Raw genomic sequence first — 22800 nt, forward strand, 5'->3', positions numbered from 1 at the left:
TGCAATGTTTATTTTTGTGCACACGCACGCTCACATGCACAAATACACATACGTACAAAATACCTCTACAATATATAAGTGTGTATAAGTAGTTTGTGCGTGTAAGTGCATGCATGGGTATGTGTATTTGTGTTTGCGTACGCCAGAGTGTGTGCGAGCATGTGAATTTTTTTTTCTTGTGTGTTCTTTCGCAGGCCTTTCGGTAGTGTTCAACACATAAATCAGTATTTAAGGAAAGCATACATTTAGAGGCCAGTAGTATGGATCCAGCCAGTGGATCATTATCCAACTACACAGCCTTAAGGCCACCATCTTTTTTTATTCTTTAAGAATAGCAAGGACAAAAAAAAAAAAAAAAAAGAAAGAAAGAAAAGAAATTAAACGCTTCTTTTTTTTCTAGAAAACTTAATGTGCCAGTGTCTATACTCATTACTCTTCATGCCCCAATATAAGAAAAAAAAAAAAAAATCTAGTGCCGTTTTCTTTATCATTTCATTCTTTTTCATGTTTACGTAAGTTTGTACTTATCCGTCGGAGACATGCTTACGCATGTGGTCATTGAAGTGCTCGATTTGGTCAAACTTGACAGGGCACACGGAGCACATGTAGGTGGTCCCCTCCTGGCAGCTTGCTTCCGCAGCCACGCCCACTCCTGTGCTCACGACTCCGCCCCCGGCTCCGCCCCCTCCCACCGGCATGGCCAGGGCCACCACTCCCGCTCCCGGCTCGGGAACGGCCATCGGGACTGGGATGGACACGGGGCCTCCGGCGCTTCCTGCGGCACTGACCCCGGAGACCCCTGAGACCCCGGTCCCGGTGCTGTGCAGGGCCATATGGCGCTCCAGCAGGGTCTTGTGGGAGAACTTCTTCTTGCAGATGTAGCACTCGTAGGACTTCTCTCCGCGGTGCAAGCGCATGTGGACGTTGAGGGAGCTCTTCTGGGTGAAGCGTTTGTTGCAGATGCTGCACTGGTACGCTCGGACTCCTGTATGTGTAACCATGTGTTTGATGAGATAATCCTTCAGCGAGAACGAACGCCAGCAGATGCTGCACTGGTGCGGCTTTTCCCCTGCAAGAGCACAGAGCACAGACTCATTAGAAAGGAACCATTCACTAAAGCACTCTTGCAGAAACCGTTATCATATCCCTAGTGAAAAAGAAATATGCCAAAATGTATTTTAAATTTGCTAAGCACACTGTATACCTTTACATATTTACATACTTAATATAAATACCCCGCAATTGTACTAAATTGATACACCGGTTCTTAAAGTCTGCTAAATTGGAACGACTTTACATTTTGTACCCGGAAATAGTGCTGAGGTCCAACTAAATATATATACTTGTTATATTTGATTGTGCTAAAATGGAACTATTGCAAGTATACTTTAGGTACACTCTTGCATTTAAAGACTGATATTATACAGAGATCATACTATCCTTACTAATTTTAGGCTCAATATTAAGACATATGCATTGTGCAATAAAGAAGTACTCCAAATAAAGTTTAATTATAAGACTTATATCAGTAAGTCTCAAGCGATATGTCAGTCAGCCTAATTTGACATGAAATTCTCTGTGCATATATTCTAAATAGCAAAATAACAGTTTAATTGTTGACAAACAAGTACAAATTTAAAATATGATTGTTCCTGTCATTCTTGCTTTTTAAAACATCTGTAACTTTTGCTGATAAGTTGAACTTCTAATGTTACTAATGTTGCTAAATTTATTAATCTTAATTATGGAATTAATTAAGGCCGTGGTTGCTTAGCAACAGTAATGTAAAATTTTAAAATCTGAAAGCCCAGCACAGCCGACATGTTTAAGCTACATTAACATTTCATGCATGTTCCTCTTCTCATCGAGAACATTTTTTGCACCAGTGATGTCTAAGGAACTAATCTAAAGTTGCATAAAGCGTTTAGGTAACACTTAACTTAAAACCTTTATTAATTATCCCTTGTAATGCACCTTATAATACATTATAATGCTTATCTACAGCAATTCATTGAACACACCTTTAGAAAGTAAAATGCATTAAAACACATGACAAACCAAACAACCAATTTCAGATGTAACAAGGAATCTGCAAAATATTGCAATGCATTTTAACTTTATTTACAATTATTTATGAAAAGATTATTATTATGAAAACCTTTATAATGCATTATACATGAAGGCTTTAAGTAAAGTGTTATATGGTCTAGGTGCGGTCTTACCTTATGTAATTTGCCCCACCAAAAAAAATATTAAAATTAATATTGATTTGATGATGGTATTGATGATCATAATCTCAAAACATGTTTATCATAGAAGAGTATTTAAGTCATTGTGTATAAACTGCATTTCAATAGTATAATTTAATTAATAGACCCTGACTCTAAATGTTTTTATTTAAATTAGATGGAACTGGAAAAAGTGGAAGTTTGGACATTTTTCATTGTCATTATTACCATCAGAAATCACATTAAGTTTGTAGGGCAATCATTTCTTCATGGTATTTCAATGAAGATTGAAAATCTGAGAATACTCTTATTTTTAGCATTAATAGCCTAATTAATTAGAAATAACTGCAACTGTGTTTTGTAACTTTACTATGTATGTTGGGCTGCTGGAACAAACTGGCGTAGATCTGTGCCATAAGTTTTAAAACAAAAAAGTGGTTTTAAAAAATATGGTAGAAAAAAATAAAGAACTACGGCAGTGCGATAAGAGTAAATGTGTATTGCTGTTCCTTTCTGAAATGAAAAATCAGTTTCAGGAAATTATGGTGTCAATTACAGTAACTTAGTGTCAATTTTTATTATACTTAAAAATATTGGAAACTCTGCAGTATACAGAAGCAATATAATTTCCATTGAAAGGCCATACATTGCCATTTATTTACATATTTATGTTCTTGGCAGGCACAACCTTTTAGCTCGCAGGCAATAACATCGTGTGTTATTGTAAAATATCTTTTGTGCTATACTATTTGATAAAAGCTCATGTGATTATGGCAGCATAAAGGATCAAAGTCTGATTTTTTTTTATAAACATATAAGATTACACAGACTAAATTTTGTTCTGAAGACAGATCATTATTGCATAGCAATCTACTTCAGGAGTTCACAGTGTCAAATTTAATTATCTTACTTAATTCAACACTGCCATACTGAACGCACTTTTGAGGGCTGGGTACTTTACTGTGTGAGACCAGTTTGTTCTGCTGCTGCTTCAGAACTGATGTGGCTCAAGACAAAGGTACAGAATAATAGTTTGCAATACTATTTGCAAAACAATAGTTATTCTGGCAATCCGTGTTTTCACTGTTATACGGTAGGGGGGCGCTGTTACACATCTTCTGAAACAGCACAGACTCTCCGGATCCAAAAACAAGCGAAGAATAAGATCTGCGTAAACCAGGTCTGCATCCGAATTCCCTACTATATAGTAAGCGAAAAACAGTATGTGACAAAAGAAGTATGTCCAAAATCACTACTCATAAAAGAGTAGGCAAAAAGTACCCGGATTATCTACTACTACTGGCGAGATTCTGAAGTGTGCATATGATGGACACTTTACTATCCCATGACAACATAGCGAATGTAGAACGTCAGATTTCACCCCACCCATTCTAAAACGCTGCCGGGGAATGAGTTAAGGATGTACTTGAAAGTTGGTTTGACAAAAAAAAACACCTTCACACCTATATATATATATATATTATACAATGAGAAAACTGGAACTAGCATGCATTTGACAAATAGCTAGAGTATATTCTGTGTAAAGCTTAGACTTTGCCTAAGGGAAAACAGCTATTAAGGAGGTATCTCATGGAGTCATAGATTGAACTGGTAATTCTCTGTCAACCAATGAGCCCCGAGTTCATTAAGTAAAAACTTTAATTATTGACTATGGTAGTTATCATAATGTTTTAAGTATACACAAGAAAGGCCTTTTGGCACACATGATAAAAAAATCATTTTGGTCTCATGGCTTGTCATGCCTCAAGAGGGTACGTACAGAACAGGATAAAGTATTTGCTTAATAACTGTTAACTATTAACGTAAATTATAGTTAATAGGCTGCTGATATGTGTTAATCACAGTCCTCTTTGCTCTCAGGTTTAAGTGGCTAGTCACTCACACGACCACTTGTACTGTATGCATTTTATAACAGCAAAAATGTGAGGGGAAAGGAACTCAACACATTTGTTATGCCTTGCTACCTTAAGCTATGCACTGACTGAACAGTTACTCAATTTCTGGCATAGGCTTGAAAAATACACAGCCTCACTTCTTTTAAAAAAATTATGCATATTCTGGTTCTATTGAGCTGTGTCTGAAAGCCCAATAACTGAATAATCATATCAATATTTTTGAGATCCTAATGATTGCTAGTCAAACTGCTGAAATAAACTTATAACATAATACCTAATCCACAGAGAACAGCCAGCAAGGATGATTCACAGAGAAGTTAATAATTGCTTCCAATTATCCATTTAGAATCAAAAGCTTACCTTAATTGTTTCAGACTAGCTTTTCTGTAAAAGCAATTTAGATATAATTGGATACAACGTAACTACATACATACATGCATAATACAGAGATGAAGGCCAAGGGTACTCACCAGTGTGCACAAACATGTGCTTGACGAAGTTTTGTTTGGCAGTAAAGGTCTTACAACAAAGAGTGCATGCGTAGGGTTTCTTTTCCCCATGCTGCCCCCCCGCCGCACCACCTTGCTGTTGACCTCCACCGGGTGGCACCGTCAGTCCGCTGGGGTACGGAGGCATGCTGGGAGAGGGCACTGCCACAAACTGGGGCTGCTGATTCCCAATGGACTGGGGCAGACTGAAGAGGAAAGGCTTGTTGTCGCTGGCTGACTGGGTTGCAAAGAGTGTAGGCAAGTAAGTGTTGCCTGCCGTTCCCATTACCTGGGAGTTGCTGGTCAAGGTGAGGGGCATGCGCAGGTTGCTGGTAAGTGGCTCACCTGGCCGCAGGTATGGCCCACCTGGCACCGACTGGGAGGCTGCTAGGTTTGCTTGAGGCGGCTGATGGATTCCAAGCTCACCGCTCTCTTGAGAAGGACCGTTTCCACTACCATCTTCAACAGCTTCTTGGGTCTGCTCGGGAGATGAATCGTTGACCTCGATCTGCACAGGGGTTCCCCGCTCACCTTGCTGGACTTTATTCAGACAATTGTCTCGACCAAACCCAGACAAGAAAGGCTGTTCGACGGAATCCGTTTCCGTGCCAATGGAAGAGCTGACACCGGAGTCAAAGCTCTCGCCTTTGGGCTCACTTTCGATGCACTCCAGCTGCTCGCTGTCCTCACGACAGTCCACAAGCCCGTAGCAATTGTACTCGTCCCCTTGTTCCTGCTTGATGTGAATATCCCCAGTGTGGAGCCTCACAGGACGAGGCTGTTTACGGCAGTGCGTAGTCTCCGACGTGACCAGGAAGCGCTCCATTTGTTGCGAGCGCTCGTGGATGCGTGTGATCCAGGCAGGGTCCTGCCCTCCCTCCTTCTGCTGTAGTTGAAGGGGCGAGTCGTAGCTGGCCGTCACCGCACCACCGGCATAGTGGGAGCGATTTCCACGGGTACCATTTTGCAGGCCCAACCCAGAACAGCTGGAGTAAAGCGAGGAATAAACGCGGTCAAGGCTCTGGTGAGATGTTTGCATGTAGCCTGATTCGGCATCACTACTGGGACCGGACGTGCCAGACTCAGGAGTTCCCCGTGGTGTCTCCTGCCCCGAGTCCCCTGGGACGACGGAAAAGCTGCCAGATCCACCGATGCCAACATTCTGTGAAACAATGCGGGTGCACTCGTCGATAACGGTCTTGATCTGAAGTATGCTGGCAGCTGTGAGGATCTGCAGGGCCTCGGACTGGGAGACCCGCAGCACACCGCTGTACATGAAGTCAATCAGTTTCTGGACGGACTGTACAGAAACCACAGAGGGGATCTCGATGTCACTGTAGCCCAGGAGCAGCTTGTCCTGAAAGAAGGGGCTGCCTGCAGCCAGCACACAACGGTGAGCTCGCAGCATGCTACCATGGATCCGAACAGTCACGTCACAGAAGTGCCCGCGGTTTCGCTGCTCATTGAGGGTCTCAAGTACAGAATTGCTAAAGTTGTGGAGATTAATGTGGTGAATGCGTTCGGTCATCCCCTTGCACCTGATGTCACCTGTGTGGCAGACACAAACACAAACAGAAACCAGATCAATCACATATCCAGCAATATTATGTTGATTTGACTGCACTGACACTATAGCATGAGAACTGAACTGAGCTGGACGATGAGATCATCATCATAGATTAAATTAATGTATGTAATTGACGATCTTTACAACGGAACTGCTTTTTTTGACTTAACCAATTGGTGCTGAGGTCATTTTTGTTGATGTACAATATGTGCGTGTCACTGAATGTTCAAAATGGATTCCTACAGTATTTGTACAAAATCAAATACTTAAAACTAAAAATCACATCAAATACTAAAAACTTTTCCTGCATAATGATGTTGAATTGGGGGTGTTTGCAACCTGAAGGATATTTTTCAATAAGTTAAGATTGAGGTGGAAAATCTATTTAATATCATGATTTAAGAAAACACACAATAACAGAAATGCTAGATTTATGACGATATAACAGATAACAGTGTAAGGAGTGTCCCTGAAATTTTCCACACACACGCCATTTTAAAAAAATTATAAAGACAAAGCCTAGACTGTGAAATGCATAGATAGAGATTGCCATTGCTTTAGGGCATTTTGATTTAATAATGACCAATAAATAAACCATTGATAACCACAGACATGTGCTTCAATCTTGCATAATCTTAGGGAATGTGTATGGCCTGTAATTGCTTTTGTTCATTGACATTTTCTGTAGAATGAGTATTCATTTTCTGTCTCTAACTTATGGACAAAATGGTCATGGGATGTTGTTTGTAAGAATGTCGCAAACAGCAGAGAGTAGTGTCTCTGCTATTTTAGAACAATGTCCTGTTGATGTGATGTGAAAATTTTCAGACATTCAAAGCATTTATTTAAGAGCTGCACTACCGTACCCCTCAGTACTATACACTGCAGCAAGAGTAAGAGAAGTGTGGTAGTATATTTACATGTGATTATTAAATGTAGGCTAGCAATATATATATATATATATATATATATATATATATATATATATATATATATATATATATATACACACATACATATTAATGTTTGAAACAGGCTGGAGCTAAACACTGCCGAAAAATGGCACTCAAGGAGCAGGATTGAAACCTCTGCCATCCATCCACACGTATGGATTTATAATATAAAATGATCAAGGTTAAGTAATTGGACACCACTTGCTAATGTAATGGGGTCATCTGACAAATATAGTGAGGTCGTGTGATTATCAAGCAGCATAACATTTATTGAGCAATAATACCTGCTGTTTCACTTACTCTTTTTAGAACTCAGTAGTTAATATACAGTGTACAGTGTTCAGTATTCAATAAGTAGTAAGTTAGTATTCCATTCCAAACATTCCTGCAAACACTCCACAGAATATAATATCCCACAATGCAATGCTCTCAATTTTTCCTTTTTGAGTGAGCTATCTCTTTAAAGCTTTACTTATTTGCATGGATACAGCATGAGATTTAGCTACATGAGACTAACTATTGGGAACAATGTGTCAAAATAGCTTAATACTGTACCTGCATCCTTCAGTGTGGCATACTATACTCCGGCTATAAATTATATTAAACAGCATTTTTCTAATTGTTTGCATAAATTATGCATGCGGTTTCATAAGTAATACTAATATAGTGCATGGAATGAATGCGTGGAATATTATTCCATAGAATATTTGTACTTTTATTATTGTCACACAACAAAACTATTTAAATTTACTAATGAAGGTAAGTAAAAGCAAATATTGACTATTTACTGCATCTACATACTATCCCTCGGTTTACATAATATACATAGTAGCCTAAAATGTTAATGTTGAAATCCAAGTTCATGTTATTTTTCAAGTATTATATTTAAGTTAAAGAAAAGATCAAAAATACCATAATCCAATGCTAAAAACAAAATATCATGATATCCTAAAGACAGAAAATTAAATGCAATTTTTAACCCTTAAGTCCCGTTCACACCAAGAACAACAAAGATAACTATGACGTTTAGTGTCATAGTTCCAGCTGATGATAATATCTGTTTATTCTCAGCGCAAGCTGTTTTTCTCTTCTGCCGCTTTAAGTGTTCAAGCTCTTTAAAGCAGGATGGATTCTGATTGGCTGTCAATGTTTTTATCGTTCATCAGCTGGAATGTTTTTTTTCTAAAAGTGATTCCAATTATATAATTTCTCTGTGCTGGTATTTTTATTGTTGTGTTATGGACTCTGCCATTCTTTTATATTTAGAATGAATCTTAGATCTATATCGTTATCTTTATAATTATCGTTTCTTGTGTGAACGGGCCTTTTGCCAGTAAAACACTATAATTCTACAATACCTAGAACTAATTTCTAAATCTATAATTTATACATCTAGATCACGGCACCGCACATTAGACGTAAAGCTACACATCATGATATTAAATTATAAACATTTATCCTTTAGCCCAGGAGTTTTCAAACCTGACCCCCAGCGCTGCACATTTTGCATGAGTGCTTCTCAATATTAAAATCCCTCGCATCTCCAGCCTGTGACCCGGAAACAGATCAAAGTTAGTCATCTTGAAGGACCTCTCAATTCTCTAATTGCACCGCGAGAAGGCGAGCAACGAGTGGAATAATGAAGTCTTTTCCCTCTTAGCAAAAAATCTCTTGAAGTCAAGAAGTTCCAGATGCCAAAAGATTAGACAATATAGGACAAAACAACAAAGCAGAGATGCCAGCTGATCATCTTACTATCCTGTTACAAATATATACCATTTCTGTTATCATTTATTACCCAATAAGCATTCATCTGGGTTCTTTCCCAGGGTTTATCCCATCCCATTTGTTTAATTTTCCAACCTTCTTACTTCTGCTTAAGTTAAAAAGCAATAATAAAATGTAATAAAAGCAATAAAATGTAATCCCACTGATCAGGAAAGTGTACATACATGTACACAGAATAGAGCGGTTTGACTAATGACTGATGAATGTTTTCTCTACTGTGTACCATTCTGTGTACTATCAGTGAGATGAGAATTCATTCAGAGCGACCCTCACAGTGCATTATGGGTATTCTCTAGCCGTTGAGTGAACATCGGTTGTACTCTTGTTATTGTGTTGCATTATGGGATTGAATGAGTGCACTCCATAATGTCCACTATGGTTTCAGACGCCACTACAAATGGCTGTTCCCTCAAATAGTGTCCTGTTTAAGGGTATAGGGGGCGATTTCGGACACATGCCTATGTCTCTGACACACACACTATAGGTCTTGTAGTCTCTAATGAGCTGATGAGTTGAATCAGGCATATTAGATGAGGGAGCCACACAAAATGTGCAGTGCAGGTTTGAAACCCCTGCTTTAGCCTAATAGCAACAATCCGGAAAAACACACAGAATAATCAATGTTGCTCTTCACAACATAACAGGTGGCAATGCCAGGTCATTAGAGTAAATCCTACCAAACAGCAATAAACTATCACAAATTAGCACACTGGAGACATTATTTATGAAAAGTGGCTGGAAAACAGTGACCTAAAAAAGCTTTGTTTTCACAGACAGAGGGCAGTCTTGAGCTAGTGTGTGAACTGGCCAGCACTCGTCTGCACATGCAGCATGTGTTTCGCTTTTGCGTTACATTTGAAATCAAAAATTAAGTAAATCAAACCAATCAAGCTATGATGGGTCCATGGGATCGTTATTCATGCAATGAATTATTTTCAGTCTTCTCTGAAGCTTACATTCACGCTGGTCCGCATTTGCAAGCACATGTCTGTCTATACAAACACTTTAGGAGAGAACACAAAATGTCTACTTTCTATGAGGTGCTGCGCCCTTTTTCAACAGAAAGCTTTGAAACTCCTAAAAAGGCCCAGAAGAATTTAAACACTTTCGAATATCAATCGTATTTGCTGTGGATAGTAGTGACATTAGTTCCCTTTGCAAAACGTCACCTAACATAAACTCGCACAACGAAAGTTGAAAGCACACACTGTTTGCTCTTTTTCAGATTTCTCTCACACATTTCCACGTGCACTCCTCTCTGAGCACTTCTCACTTTTACACATTGTCATTTTGGCTCCATGAAGACTTAAATGTTATTGTTTAATGTTATTTTCAGTATTATTATTCTTTATTAGTACTCATAAACAGTTGTATTATGTATTTAGTGAAGTTTAAAGTGCATGAATCAGACTGTGTATGAACATGTGTGTGTGTGGGTTACATGTCAGAGACAGAGCGGAGTTATTTTAACCACACAGGAATGTATATGCAATGTATCATGTTTTCCACTGATGCATATGTCGACTGAAGTATTCTATATAAGGACTGAGTATTGTGTAGCATGATGTATACATCTATTTTGAACATCTACACTGCCGTTCAAAAGTTTGCTCACTCTTATGCTCACCAAGGCTGCATTTATTTGACTTGAAACATTCTATTTGATTATATTTCAAAATGTAATTTATTCCTGCGATCAAAGCTGAATTTTCAGCATCATTACTCCAGTCTTCAGTGTCACATGATCCTTCAGAAATCATTCTAATATGCCGATTTTCTGCCCAAGAAACGTTTATTATTATCATTATCAATGTCGAAAACAGTTATGTACAATTTTTCGATTCTTTTATGAATAGAAAGTTCAAAAGAACAGCATTTATCTGAAATAGATAGCTTTTATTATTTTCAGTAACATTATACATCTTCGTTCACATCGTGTGTGTGTGTGTGTGTGTGTGTGTGTGTGTGTGTGTGTTTGTTTTCTTGTGTGTGTGTGTGTGTGTGTGTGTGTGTGTGGTTAAATAAAAGAAATCAATACTTTTATTCAGCCAGGATGCATTAAATTGATCAAAAGTTACAGTAAAGATATTTATAATGTTACATAATATTCTATTTCAAATAGATAAAATAGAACTTTCTATTCATCAAAGAATCCTGAAAAAAACCAACAACACAGTTTTCAACATTGATAATAATAATGAATGTTTTTTGAGGATCAAATTGGCATTTTAGAATGATTTCTGAAGGATCATGTGACACTGAAGACTGGAGTAATGATGCTGAAAATTCAGCTTTGATCACAGGAATAAATGACATTTTAAAATATATTCAAATAGAAAAGAGTTATTTTAAATTGTCACAATATTTAACAATATACAGTTTATTATTATTTATTTTTAATCAACTAAAGGCAGCCTTGGTGAGCATAAGAGACTTCTTTTAAAAACATTAAAGATCTTACCGATCCCAAACTTTTGAACGGCAGTGTACTTTAAACATGCACAACATGTTTGCTCCCATGATTCGATAACAACGGGGATAAAAGCGTAATTCCAAGTCTACACTCCCTTAGCTCATTACAATAGCAAACTTTAAAAATAGCAGTGTTTACTATTCCCAAGGAAACACTGAAATGTCATTTCACTCATATGGTTGCAAGAGCATTTAAATGTAAGTGTGGTAAAAAAGGATGTGAAAAGGCAGGTTAGCAGAACAGACCGTTCATTTAGGATTCATAGCAAACAACATGCAACCTTTGAGACTTAAAGGATGACACGGCAAGGAATTGGCATCATCTTTGAAGGTTATCAATGCAAAGTGTTCTATTAGACAAAGCAGAAACACCATGTACTTGTGTGTCTAGACATGTTTCTGTAAAACGTTAAACCTTTTTTAAAATTCTTTGTGTGTGTGTGTGTTGTTCAGGTATTCCCAACAGTACGTTATGGGGACAAAAAGGGGATTTTTTTTTTTTTTTTGCATTGCTATGATGTTTTTGCTAGTTCATAACACAGGACATTGCTACATGATCCCTTGTGAAAAACAAGTGCACTTAACTGTGGCCCTGTTATAGCAAAAATAGTACCCTAAATACTCTCCGTCTTCTTACGAATCTGCACTGTGTAACGCCACTTTGGCTGTCAGGAAGAAGTCTGCTGCAGAGCTCGCGTCAGTGCAGGCTAGAGCATCGAGGGCGCATATCGACCGCAAAGGGAGCGCTCGCGACCCCTCTGACACCTAAAAAGACCCACGGGACGCCCTATGGACTCTAGTGGAATCCACGGTCACGCGCACATGGCGGCCATTGTAAGCCCACAGTTGTGCGATATTGTAAGTGCATATGAAATGTGCCATATGGGACAGGGCAGGACCTTTATTGAATGTGCACTTGTAGTGCACTTCATATCTTAATATTATATTTAAAAACGGTCCTTGCAGATAATCTAATATAATAAAAGGCAACTTCCTAAAGAGAGTTTCTCAAGACACTTTTAAAAAACGCACTTTGTAATAATTTCAAATTAAAGGCTTTACTTTTAAGAAGTTGAATTAAATAATTATGTTTGAATAATCTTTGCCGTGCCTTATTTTGATGTGTTGACTAACATATTAAAGCTCATATAATTTGAACTGTAGTGTTTTTTTTTAAATGATATTTAAAGTTAATATATTTTAGATAGTTAGAAACTAAATTGCATGTGTAATTACAAATGTAGTTAAAAGTTTCAATAGAAATGACATTAAACTAAAGTATATTTTGGTTTACCATAAATGCTTGTCAGTACATTAGGCGTTATCAACATATTTCAAAGATAGCAGAAGAAATTTTGAAATTTCATGAACTTAAGTCCGACTTACGTGGGCAAAAATAACTCTAAAGTTCAGGTAATCTCATTTAATATAAATTTGAATGATAATACATGTTCAGTGAAGTGCAATTAACATTCAGTTACATGTCCTAAAACATTACCTTCAGTTTGCATGTAAATATATTCATTTAAAGTATATTATTTCCATATCAAGTACTCTTTTTGAAAGTATGCTAAAGTGTTCTTATTTTTCACAAGGGTGTCCTTTTAAGAAACAGAACTGGCAGACAACTCGATGGCAGTTAGACAAGTGTGTGTGTGTGTGTGTGTGTGTGTGTATGTGTGTGTGTGTGTGTGTGTGTAGGGACCACAGCAATGCTGATAAGCAAACGTATTCAACTCTGAAATCAAAAGAATTAATATTTTGCAAAAAGAAAATGAAGCATATTTTAGGACCACAATCATTTGTTAGTATCATGCCATTATTTTCATGACAATTAAGCACGTTCCTCATCCCCCACCCCTAAATTCTCATTACTGTAATGCATCCATTTCACTTTTGAGATTTTATGTAATTCTCATTATTTTCAATGATGATTTTCATTATATTCTCATTACTGTAATAAACAAGCGGATTGTGTGTAAGGCTGGGGAAAGCTTAGCCTGACCACAGGCATGACGTGTATATACATGACTACAGATGTATAGTAGTGATAGAGAATTCAGTTTGCAGCTCTAGTGCTATAATGCTTCCTGTAACCCAAATACAGTTATGCCTATATTTGTGTGTATTCGACGACACAAAGTATATGGTGCAAACAGACGGGTTTCTCTACTGTATGCTGTGGTGTCATTTTTCAATATCAGAAAGAAGGAAGGAAGAGAGGGTGTATATTTTTGCAGGTTATCACATTGCAAAACAAGCTGGAAAAACGGTTATTATGCATTGATCAACCAGAGAGAAATGAATTGAAGCTGGGCAAACTTACAGTCTGATGGTGTTCTGTTAGGTAATTGTGTGTATGTGGGTGCGTTTGTGTATCAGGCTGGTGAAGAGGCACTGGTTAGATGCTACAGGTTGCTGGTGGTGGTGGTGGTGGTGGTGGTGCAGCGGAAGAGGTCAGTCGTTAGCCACTCATTTCATTTCGGTCCGGCCACAATCTAACCTCATGCAGAATCAATGTCGCCCTGCAAATAAAGCAGAGAGAACGTTTACATCAAGCCTTTTTTTAAAGACAAGTTGTGCAACATTTTCGGAGTAATAATGTTATATCCATTTAGATTTTTTTCCCCCATCAAATTAACAACCAATCAACAAGCACCCAAAAATCAAAGACTGTTCATTTTATTTGACAATTAATTACGGTCCTGGAAACTGATTGGACGAGAGGCCTTCCAGGAGCGCTGATATTTCACCAGTTTCAGCGCATGTATCACTCCGCGTTCAGCAGTTTTAGTGCTGGTTACGTTGTTGCACTTTGGCGGAAACGTGCTGAGCAAGAGTTAAGAGCCGTTCACACAGAACTTGTTTTTCCGTTCTAATGCACTACTTTTCAATTGTTTTTCTATGTAGACACGTGTATAACCGTTGCGCTCGCATCTTTTGCAGCGTCTCGCGCTCAAGATAAAATCAGTTCAACTTTTAAAAAACTAGACCTTGCGTTTTTCACCCATTCCACTTCCACATTTTAAAAGCTTTAACGGATGCTCCGTCGTTTTATTTTAAATAATGAAAATGCAGACTTTCTCATGCAAAATAAGTAACTATATTAGTAACTTTTCCATTGAAGTTTCAATAAGAGACACTTTTACAGCATCTCTGTATTAATACTCTCATGCTCACACAAACAAGGACAAGGAAGATATTCATATTCAATAAATCACCTGGCCCTGATTGCATTTATAATCCCAATCATGATATCTGTCAAAATTTGATTATTTTGATCAGAACTAATGCATCCCTAAAGCAAAATCAGTGGCTCAGAAAAGCACTCGTATAAACCCAAAACAAGGCAATTATAGCTCTTAAAAACATATAGATCTTTCCATCATGCCTCCTTAATAAAAACACCGATCCTCCTTTCTTTTGTGAACCTACAGTATGAAGAGATTGTAACACTGTAACTTCCTGTCTATATCTATGAAGGCAGGAAGCAGTTCCCTCTGGGTTATCACACAGACACATTTGTGACAGGCTTGTGGCAACACTTCCCGACCAATTACAGGGTCAAACTCTGCCGAAGGAGAAATCATGTGCTCACTGGGCCAGGTGTTATTATGCAAGAGAGGGATGAAAGAATGGTCAGTCAGCCTGCCACACCCATCCTTTCTACACCACACACACACACACACACACACACACACACACACACACACACACACACACACACACACACACACACACACACACACACACACACACACACACACACACATTCCTTCTCTGAGGTAAAGAAGAGTTTTAGAGTTAAAGAAGTCAGCCCTATTTTATTTCATATAAATTAAACTTCTGATCATGCAAGGCAAGTACCTAAAGCCCACTTCTCTAGGCATGTTATGAATTCACATTACCCATATTATTTTTTACATTACTATTTTTGTTTACACTGCAAATACTGAAAATTATGCACATTTTCTCTATAAGCTTCATGGAATACTCATATGCTACAGTACATATGCTTTCAAAATATGCGAGCTGTATACAAATATTGTATCCCAAAACACAATATACTCGACCTTCGGGGAGGAACATATCTCATAAGTGGTATGAACCACAATTAGTAGGGTCAGATGCCACCTTAAAACAATAATGCATTTATTTTTAAACTGTAACATATATTGATATAGGTTTAGCATGTGCAAAAAAAAAAAAATCTCTTTGGATTTGTGTTTTGACAATTTAGATGAATAATTGAATAACCAATGCCAGACAATGCAGAATGCCAGAAAAAGAGATTCATCTGAAAGGTAAATTTATTCTATGACATATACAGGCATATGAATATATACATATTTAATTGCACATATTTTAATTGAAGATATGCCATAATAGCAACACAATGGTTTCACCCGATTGGCCTATATGTTTTAAAGCATATCAAAGACTTTTTAAATGTGCATACAAGTATATCTCATGGAATTACTGAATAATAACCCAACAAATTAGGCTACAATATAAGTATTAAATTAAAAAATAGTAACACTGATAACAATACGTCACTCGGGTGCTTGTGTCCCAATTCTCGGTGACCAAAACAAAATGTGTCCACAAATCCCTCATTAACAAATAGACACAAAAACACTTTGATATTCAACATAATACACTTTCAGATCACTATCTTTCAGAGATTAGATGACTAAACTTCAAAAATGTTTCAACTGACTAAATCTTATAAATGTTGATATTCAAATGAAATGACAAAATTGAGAAGAGCACACTCATCAAATGCGTTGAGATGAGAATAAATAAATAAAAAGAAATGAAAGGGGGAGGGGCCTTCTTAACATCTTTTTCATGATGCAAAGTTGGATTGCATTTTTTACACAAAGTAGGATTAAAATGCAAAAAAGCTCTATTCATTTCTGAGAAGATAAGAAGCATCCCTCACTGAATGTAACAAAAAATTTATTTAGGTCTTGACAAAATGTAGAACACTACCGTTGAAACAATCTTATTTACAAGATGACCACACATGGATGACATGACAATGTTATCTCTGTTTTTTTTTTACAGCTCTGTATCTTTTATCCCGACTATCGAAGTTGGGGGCACATAAATAAAATAAATCATGACAGCATGAGTTTTCTATTCCAAACACAGGCTTCCTCTCTCAAAGAAACAAGTGTTGTGTCCAGCTTACATCAGGGATCTTGTTAAACCACACTCTATTTTAACGGCTTGGTTCACCCAAAAATGACAATTCTGTCAATATTTACAAAACCTCATAAAGTTACAAACCAGTTCTTCCTTGGCACAAAAATAGAGAATTTTTAAAAGTTGTACTTGTCACGTTTTTACAAGCAACTTCAATGAATGAAGCTTTAAAGATCATAAGTGGACCATAAAAGTATCACAGGTGGTACAAATGATTTGGGTGCAATATTCCAAATTTTATTTAAAAAAAATTATGCAATATTGTAGCATTTATTGTAAACAAATTATTTGTGCACATGTTTATTTTTTTTTATTAATGTGCCCTTGTAATATTTAATTGAAATGCTCCCTCTTGCAGCTGATCTCCTCTCTTCTCTGATGATGTGTTTACTGGCGTGACGGCGGGACAACCTGTCACTCACATGAGATCCACCAATAGCAAACCACCATCAATTCCCCATGAACAAAATCAAGTTCCGCACTACGTTTTTTCTTTTTCGAGAAGCTGTTTCACTTAGATATACGTCATAATAGGGAAGAAAAGACGATCGCAACTTGTGTTTCATGCCGACTTTAAGCTCTAATAATTTCTTTTGGTTGGTGACACAAAAATGGATGAGTCCAAAGTATCAAACATAGACTTTACGCACTTTACAGGCCTTGCTCTTCCACAAGAAGAGCTTAATATACATTTCTATTCATTTGGAAAGGCACATTCAAAATGAGGAAGAGGACAGGCACAGTGTGACACTGTCAGATCGCAGCATTTCATATGTACCTAAAAGCCCCAAAAAAGACACAGTCCTTTGAGATTTGATGACCCTCTCTCATTCCTCATCATGCAGTGAAGAGGTTAGCCAGAGATCCTAGACCTGTGTGTCATGCCCGTGTTCTGGCCCTGTGAATGGATCCAGCATCAGTAGGTCACAGTCACCATCCATCGTGTCAAAACAGACTCTCTCCTTTTCTGTCTAATCTTCCTGTAACAACCTCAGCATTCACCAGGATGACGAAAGACATTCATTTCATCATCGAAAGCACAAACATCTTATAGATGCTAGGGTTGAACATGTGATTAAATAGATCGAGCCACACTCGAAAGCTGTTGTAAAATTCGCACACCGATATTCGCACACCTGTGACCACAGCACACATCAATCAAATTGTATACTAATGCATTAAGTTGCTGTGTAGCGTGGCAACCATAAACAGCCTACACTCTTGCATTGCACACCTGCGCTATTTTTTACTGATGTGCAATACACATCAATTAAAGAGCACAATTTTATTAAAATAATTGGATAGTTTTACACAAAATGCTAAATCGCTAAATTAAACATACATGTCATTACCCATATAATGAGGTCATATGACAAGCAGTGTGGGATACTATTACATTTTAGTTAATATCAGTAAAACTCACTTTAAAAATTAAAGAAAAAGCAGTTCATACTGCAGCAAGCAGTACGTGAGTGTTGCTTTCTGAACACAGCTATGGTCTGTGTTAACGTACAGATGGCTTTAGTCACTGCTGTCATATCTAGCAGGTTTTTTTGCATCTCACACCATAGCATTATGCTTTATTTAAACAGTCAAAGAAGTTAATCTGTTACTGGCTATTGCTAGTCGGTTACAGGAGGTATTATGGGGAGAAAAGTGCATTTGATTGTACTAACAGTTTGTCTATAGCCCTGCGAACAAGATGAGTCCTGCACATTTAAAATGCGGAAAAGTTTATTTTGTCAACTTATTGGAGTGGCTCAAAGCTAAAAGACCTTGATTTTGATTTCATGGGGTTTTTAAATGCAAGAACACGTTTAGAAAGCGTGCATAGTGTGTGTGCATATAAACAGCATTTGTATTTTTTTATGGAACCCAAAAGGAGACATTTTTAGGAACCCTCATGCAGCTCTTTTCCATATAATGACAGTTTGAAAGTTTTGACAGCAGTTTTAGCAGAGTGGGCCTGTTCCTCACAAAAGCCGATCATATGGCTTCAGAAGATCTTTAATTTAGCACCAAGTCATATGGACAACTTTTACAACACTCATTTTGTTTTTGTCTCTGTCGTTGTATGGAGTCTCTTGCCGTATTCCACAAAATAATGATAACATATATGGGTTAGGAATGACATAACTGAGTACATAATAAAGTTCTCTATTCTTTTAATGCTTAGGAACAACACTTAACCATAGGGAACATGTGGCTTTAAATGGTTGGGTCCTATTTGTGTCCAATACACATTCAATATTCGAGTGGAAACTATACCTTATGGCTTAAGCTGGGTCAACAGTGTAATATTAGATGAAATTACATACAGCTATTTTTAAATATAAGCACAATTTAAAAAACAATATAACTATGACTGCATTGTATCAAATTATTAATTTAGATGTTATTACAGTTTAAGTGGATCTGCTTACTGCTTTAATCAAACTTTTAAAAAGCTCTTCATGTTATTCTGATGGATAGCTTAAATTAAACTTTGAAAAACAGCTCTTGAAAAAAACTATTTCCAACACGTTACAAGCTGAATTTGTTGCCAGGGAGAAATCAGAGATGACAATCTGTGTACAGTCATTTTAAGTATTTACACATCTCTGTTTTCTTCTAATATTTCACATTGTCCTTAGAAAATGTTGTTATTTGTTGAAAAGGTTGATGTTTGTTTCTTCAAATACTAGTTTTATTTACCCATGCATATTTTCCATTGTATTTGCACGCCTCAAGCAGACAGCACAGATGCATGCAATTAAAAATGTTTTTTTTTTTTCCTTCAGAGATGCAACACTGAATTTCACAGATAACCTTTCAACAAACAATGCAGTCTTTGAATTCTCAAAATCTCTTAAAATTTTCATGCGCCCGTAAGAAAAAACGTTCTCTCTTTTTGTTTGGTCAGTTTCATATATATATATATATATTTATATATATTTGTATACTGTGTTTGTGTGTGTGTATATATACTGTATATATATATATATATATATATATATATATATGAGCAAAAATGCAAAATGTCGATGTTGAAAAAAAGGTTCAATATGAAAGGCGATACATTGTCGTAAGCCTTGTTCTGTGATAACCATTCAAGCTGGAATGTACAAGTTGTTCTCTTTGCCAGACCACACCATATTTGCCTGCTAGCTGTGTGTCTGTGTGGAGAGTAACCAGTAACCGTCAACACATGCCAGGTGCCAAACCTCCCCCTTACTCGCCAAACGCGCTCGCTAATCAGCATTACAGATAAAGTACAATTTATCCTATACTTGTTTGAATGTGAGATAGAGTGAAAACATGTGATTAAGATCAATAACGCTCTACACCAAGACTGAGAAATCTCAGACAATGTTTCTTTACTAGAATTCTAAAGCATTTGAAACCTGTAAAACTAGTTTGTTTTTAATCTATTTATAAATCAATGGGACGCGCTTGTCACAAAATGCTGTACTTATTATTATGTATACCGTGTATGCACATTTTATGCAATATATGGCCTATTACATTTGTCAAAATGTGCAGTAAACAAAAGAGCACTTCACTTGACCTTCCATTTTCAGTGTGACAAATGAATCAAAAGTTATATTAGTCACTTTTTTACACATTTTTTTTGGTAGGATGTTTTTAAAATACAAAATCATTTTTCTCCCCATGATAACTGGACATCATTTGTTGAATTAAACATGCACATAGTTAAGTGACAAGCTGTGCCACATACAACAATTTCAAATGCATCGTATATTAAGGCCAATACTTAAGCACATGCACGCAAACTCTTGGATAACCAAGCTCAAATTTGTGTTTCGTTGCACTTTTGAAATGTGTCATACGGCAATTCATAATGTGACGCAGGTATGTGTTGCATTCTCTATAGCTGATATCATCACACTCATTAGACACTGAGATTTCTTAGTTTGCACTCTTGCATTGCTGTGACAGTAAGTCAAAAAAAAAAAGTAAAAAAGAATTGTTTTATTCTACTGTACTGCATTAAAGCATTTCTCTGCTCAACTTCGGTCTTCAACGGTCACTGCTGCTCGCATCACCAGAAATCAGCAGCTGTCACTGAAAATACATGATGGTCTCTGTGTCACAGGGAATCACTGCCGGTATGAACCGCTCTTAAGACAAACTAGACAAGGGGTATTCAATTAAAGTTCCACGAGATCCTTTCACTATGTTTCCTTCCCAGCGGAGGTCCGGACAATACTTTTTTGGAACGGTTATACATTTCCATCGGGGGAGCTTGTAAACTCGTCACAAACCTGGTTCAGTTAAATGGCCGGAGTCATCTGTGTGACAGATAAAAATCATTGTATTTGCTGCATTCTCGTTTAGCAGAGGTATCTATTTTGTTGCTCACCGTTTCGGCTGCTGTTGTAAAAATAACCGCGCCATCTTCTGCCGCTTTACGTCTTTAGCGAGAGAGAAGCAACGCACTGAACGGAAAGGGCTTGAATGAAGCGTGTTTGGCTCTAGATAAAAATATTAGAGGATGTAACGGCGAAAGATCATTACGGTAAATGACCCTGAGCACTTGTGGTGTGAGCCGATCCGTTGTTTTGACGCGCCATTCACTTTAAACTGTAGGAACAGTAAAATGGTGCAATTACGTCCCGTGGTCCGGATGGAACCGGAAACTCAGTCCGCCATTTTGAATACCACTGAACTACACTGTCTACATGCTAAAATTACAATGACAGAATCCCACTACAGCAAAATCACAACACAAATTGTAGTATATTAGACCTCTGGACTAAAGAAAAATAATAGCCATGATCACTAAAAAGTCTTTAACGGATCAAAGCTCCACCGACCTTGGTGTTCATGATAGTCTTATCACTTTGCATTTCCAAAACTCACAGATTTATCTCATCACTGTGCATTTTTTACTTTCTCAGAGATACAGTATCAATCACTCACTCCCTTGTGCTCTGATTAACAAGGTTATTATTTCTGATACGTTACACCTGTGAATACCAGCCTATGCTTGGCATGAGTTTGACTGGAGTTTGTGCAATTGCATTATACAACCACACAAATAATCCTCTCCATATTGCAGCAATGGCACAGGCATTGTGTAAGATTACATTACAAAATGCCCATAAACTCCAGAAGTCTATAATATAGGCCAGATATGACTTGCATTAACCATTCATGCAGTGAAACATCATCACACTCAAGCTTAATACACCACTAGAAATCAAGAGATATTAAAGGAATACTGTTGTTAGATATGTGTTACATTCAAACAGAGAGAAATAAATCCGGCTACAATGTTCTTCCGCAAAAGTTACATAGTGTACCTTTAAATAAAATATAAGGGTTTAATGGGTCATCCATTATATGGTTTGCTATGCTATGAGTGAACTGTTGTATATCAACATGGTGTATTTTCTACATTTTTGCGCAACGGATGGCTATGACCTGTTATGACTAGACAATTAATACAAGTTACAAAATGTTTTAATGCTAAACTTACAAAACGTCTTACTGCATAAAAATTTGCAGATGAGTCATTTTATTGTTTGTAGGTGCTCTGTGGCAGTGGTTGGTCATGACTCAAAAATGTGTTGACGGTTTATTTCGATAGGGTCACAGCAGCAGGAAACAAACACGATGCTATACAACAACTAGTCTATAATAATATTAAAGTCCAAGTAATCTTAGAACTGAGCAAAATAAACAGACTTTTAAAAGGAAGGCAAAATCGTTTGTTGTTGCAAGGCTGTGTATCCGTTCAGATCTGTGTCGCAAATTTTGATGCAAATTGATCAGCTACCCGACAGAAGCGAGAGATGTTAGGCAGATCCCAACACGGGGTCTCTGTGTAAAGTACCATGCAAGGTACATGAAAAAGACTACATCAAAGAGCATTGGAGGCTCAATACATGTTAAGTATTTGTGGCATAAATGTTGGTCAGCAGCACACACACAAAAACAATTCAAGATTAAGATGAGGCACTTGAGAATTAAGTGAATGGGCCATTTTTTGGAGGATTTAAACAGAAATGTGAAGGTAATAGTTTAATAAAAGCATTACATTAATTATAGTGCTGTAAAGTTGTTCTCTTCATTTTTTCCGGTCATTCCACAGTCATCAGTCAAAATTGATTTTTGTGGAAATAAACATTGGTCGATTGGACTTGTAGTAAACCCACAATATTCCTTAAATAT

General features: G+C 37.2%; 1 protein-coding gene across 2 annotated transcripts in view; it reads right to left on the bottom strand.

The window, feature by feature from the left end:
- Positions 1-498: 498 nt before the first annotated feature.
- The window catches only part of zbtb20 (zinc finger and BTB domain containing 20), a 53701-nt gene continuing 31399 nt past the window's right edge, over positions 499-22800 (bottom strand). For both annotated transcript variants that reach the window (XM_077206672.1, XM_077206674.1), the window contains exons 2-4: positions 13739-13937; positions 4615-6180; positions 499-1069 (exon numbers count right to left, since the gene is read on the bottom strand). In XM_077206672.1, coding sequence (XP_077062787.1) covers positions 525-1069; positions 4615-6160 — 2091 coding nt within the window. In that variant the 5' untranslated portion in view covers positions 6161-6180; positions 13739-13937 and the 3' untranslated portion in view covers positions 499-524. The remainder of the gene's footprint in view (positions 1070-4614; positions 6181-13738; positions 13938-22800) is intronic.

The sequence above is a fragment of the Siphateles boraxobius genome, unplaced genomic scaffold (genome assembly GCF_051911475.1).
Source record: "Siphateles boraxobius isolate OS27281-9 unplaced genomic scaffold, OSU_SipBor_1 56, whole genome shotgun sequence".
Classification (NCBI taxonomy): domain Eukaryota; kingdom Metazoa; phylum Chordata; class Actinopteri; order Cypriniformes; family Leuciscidae; genus Siphateles; species Siphateles boraxobius.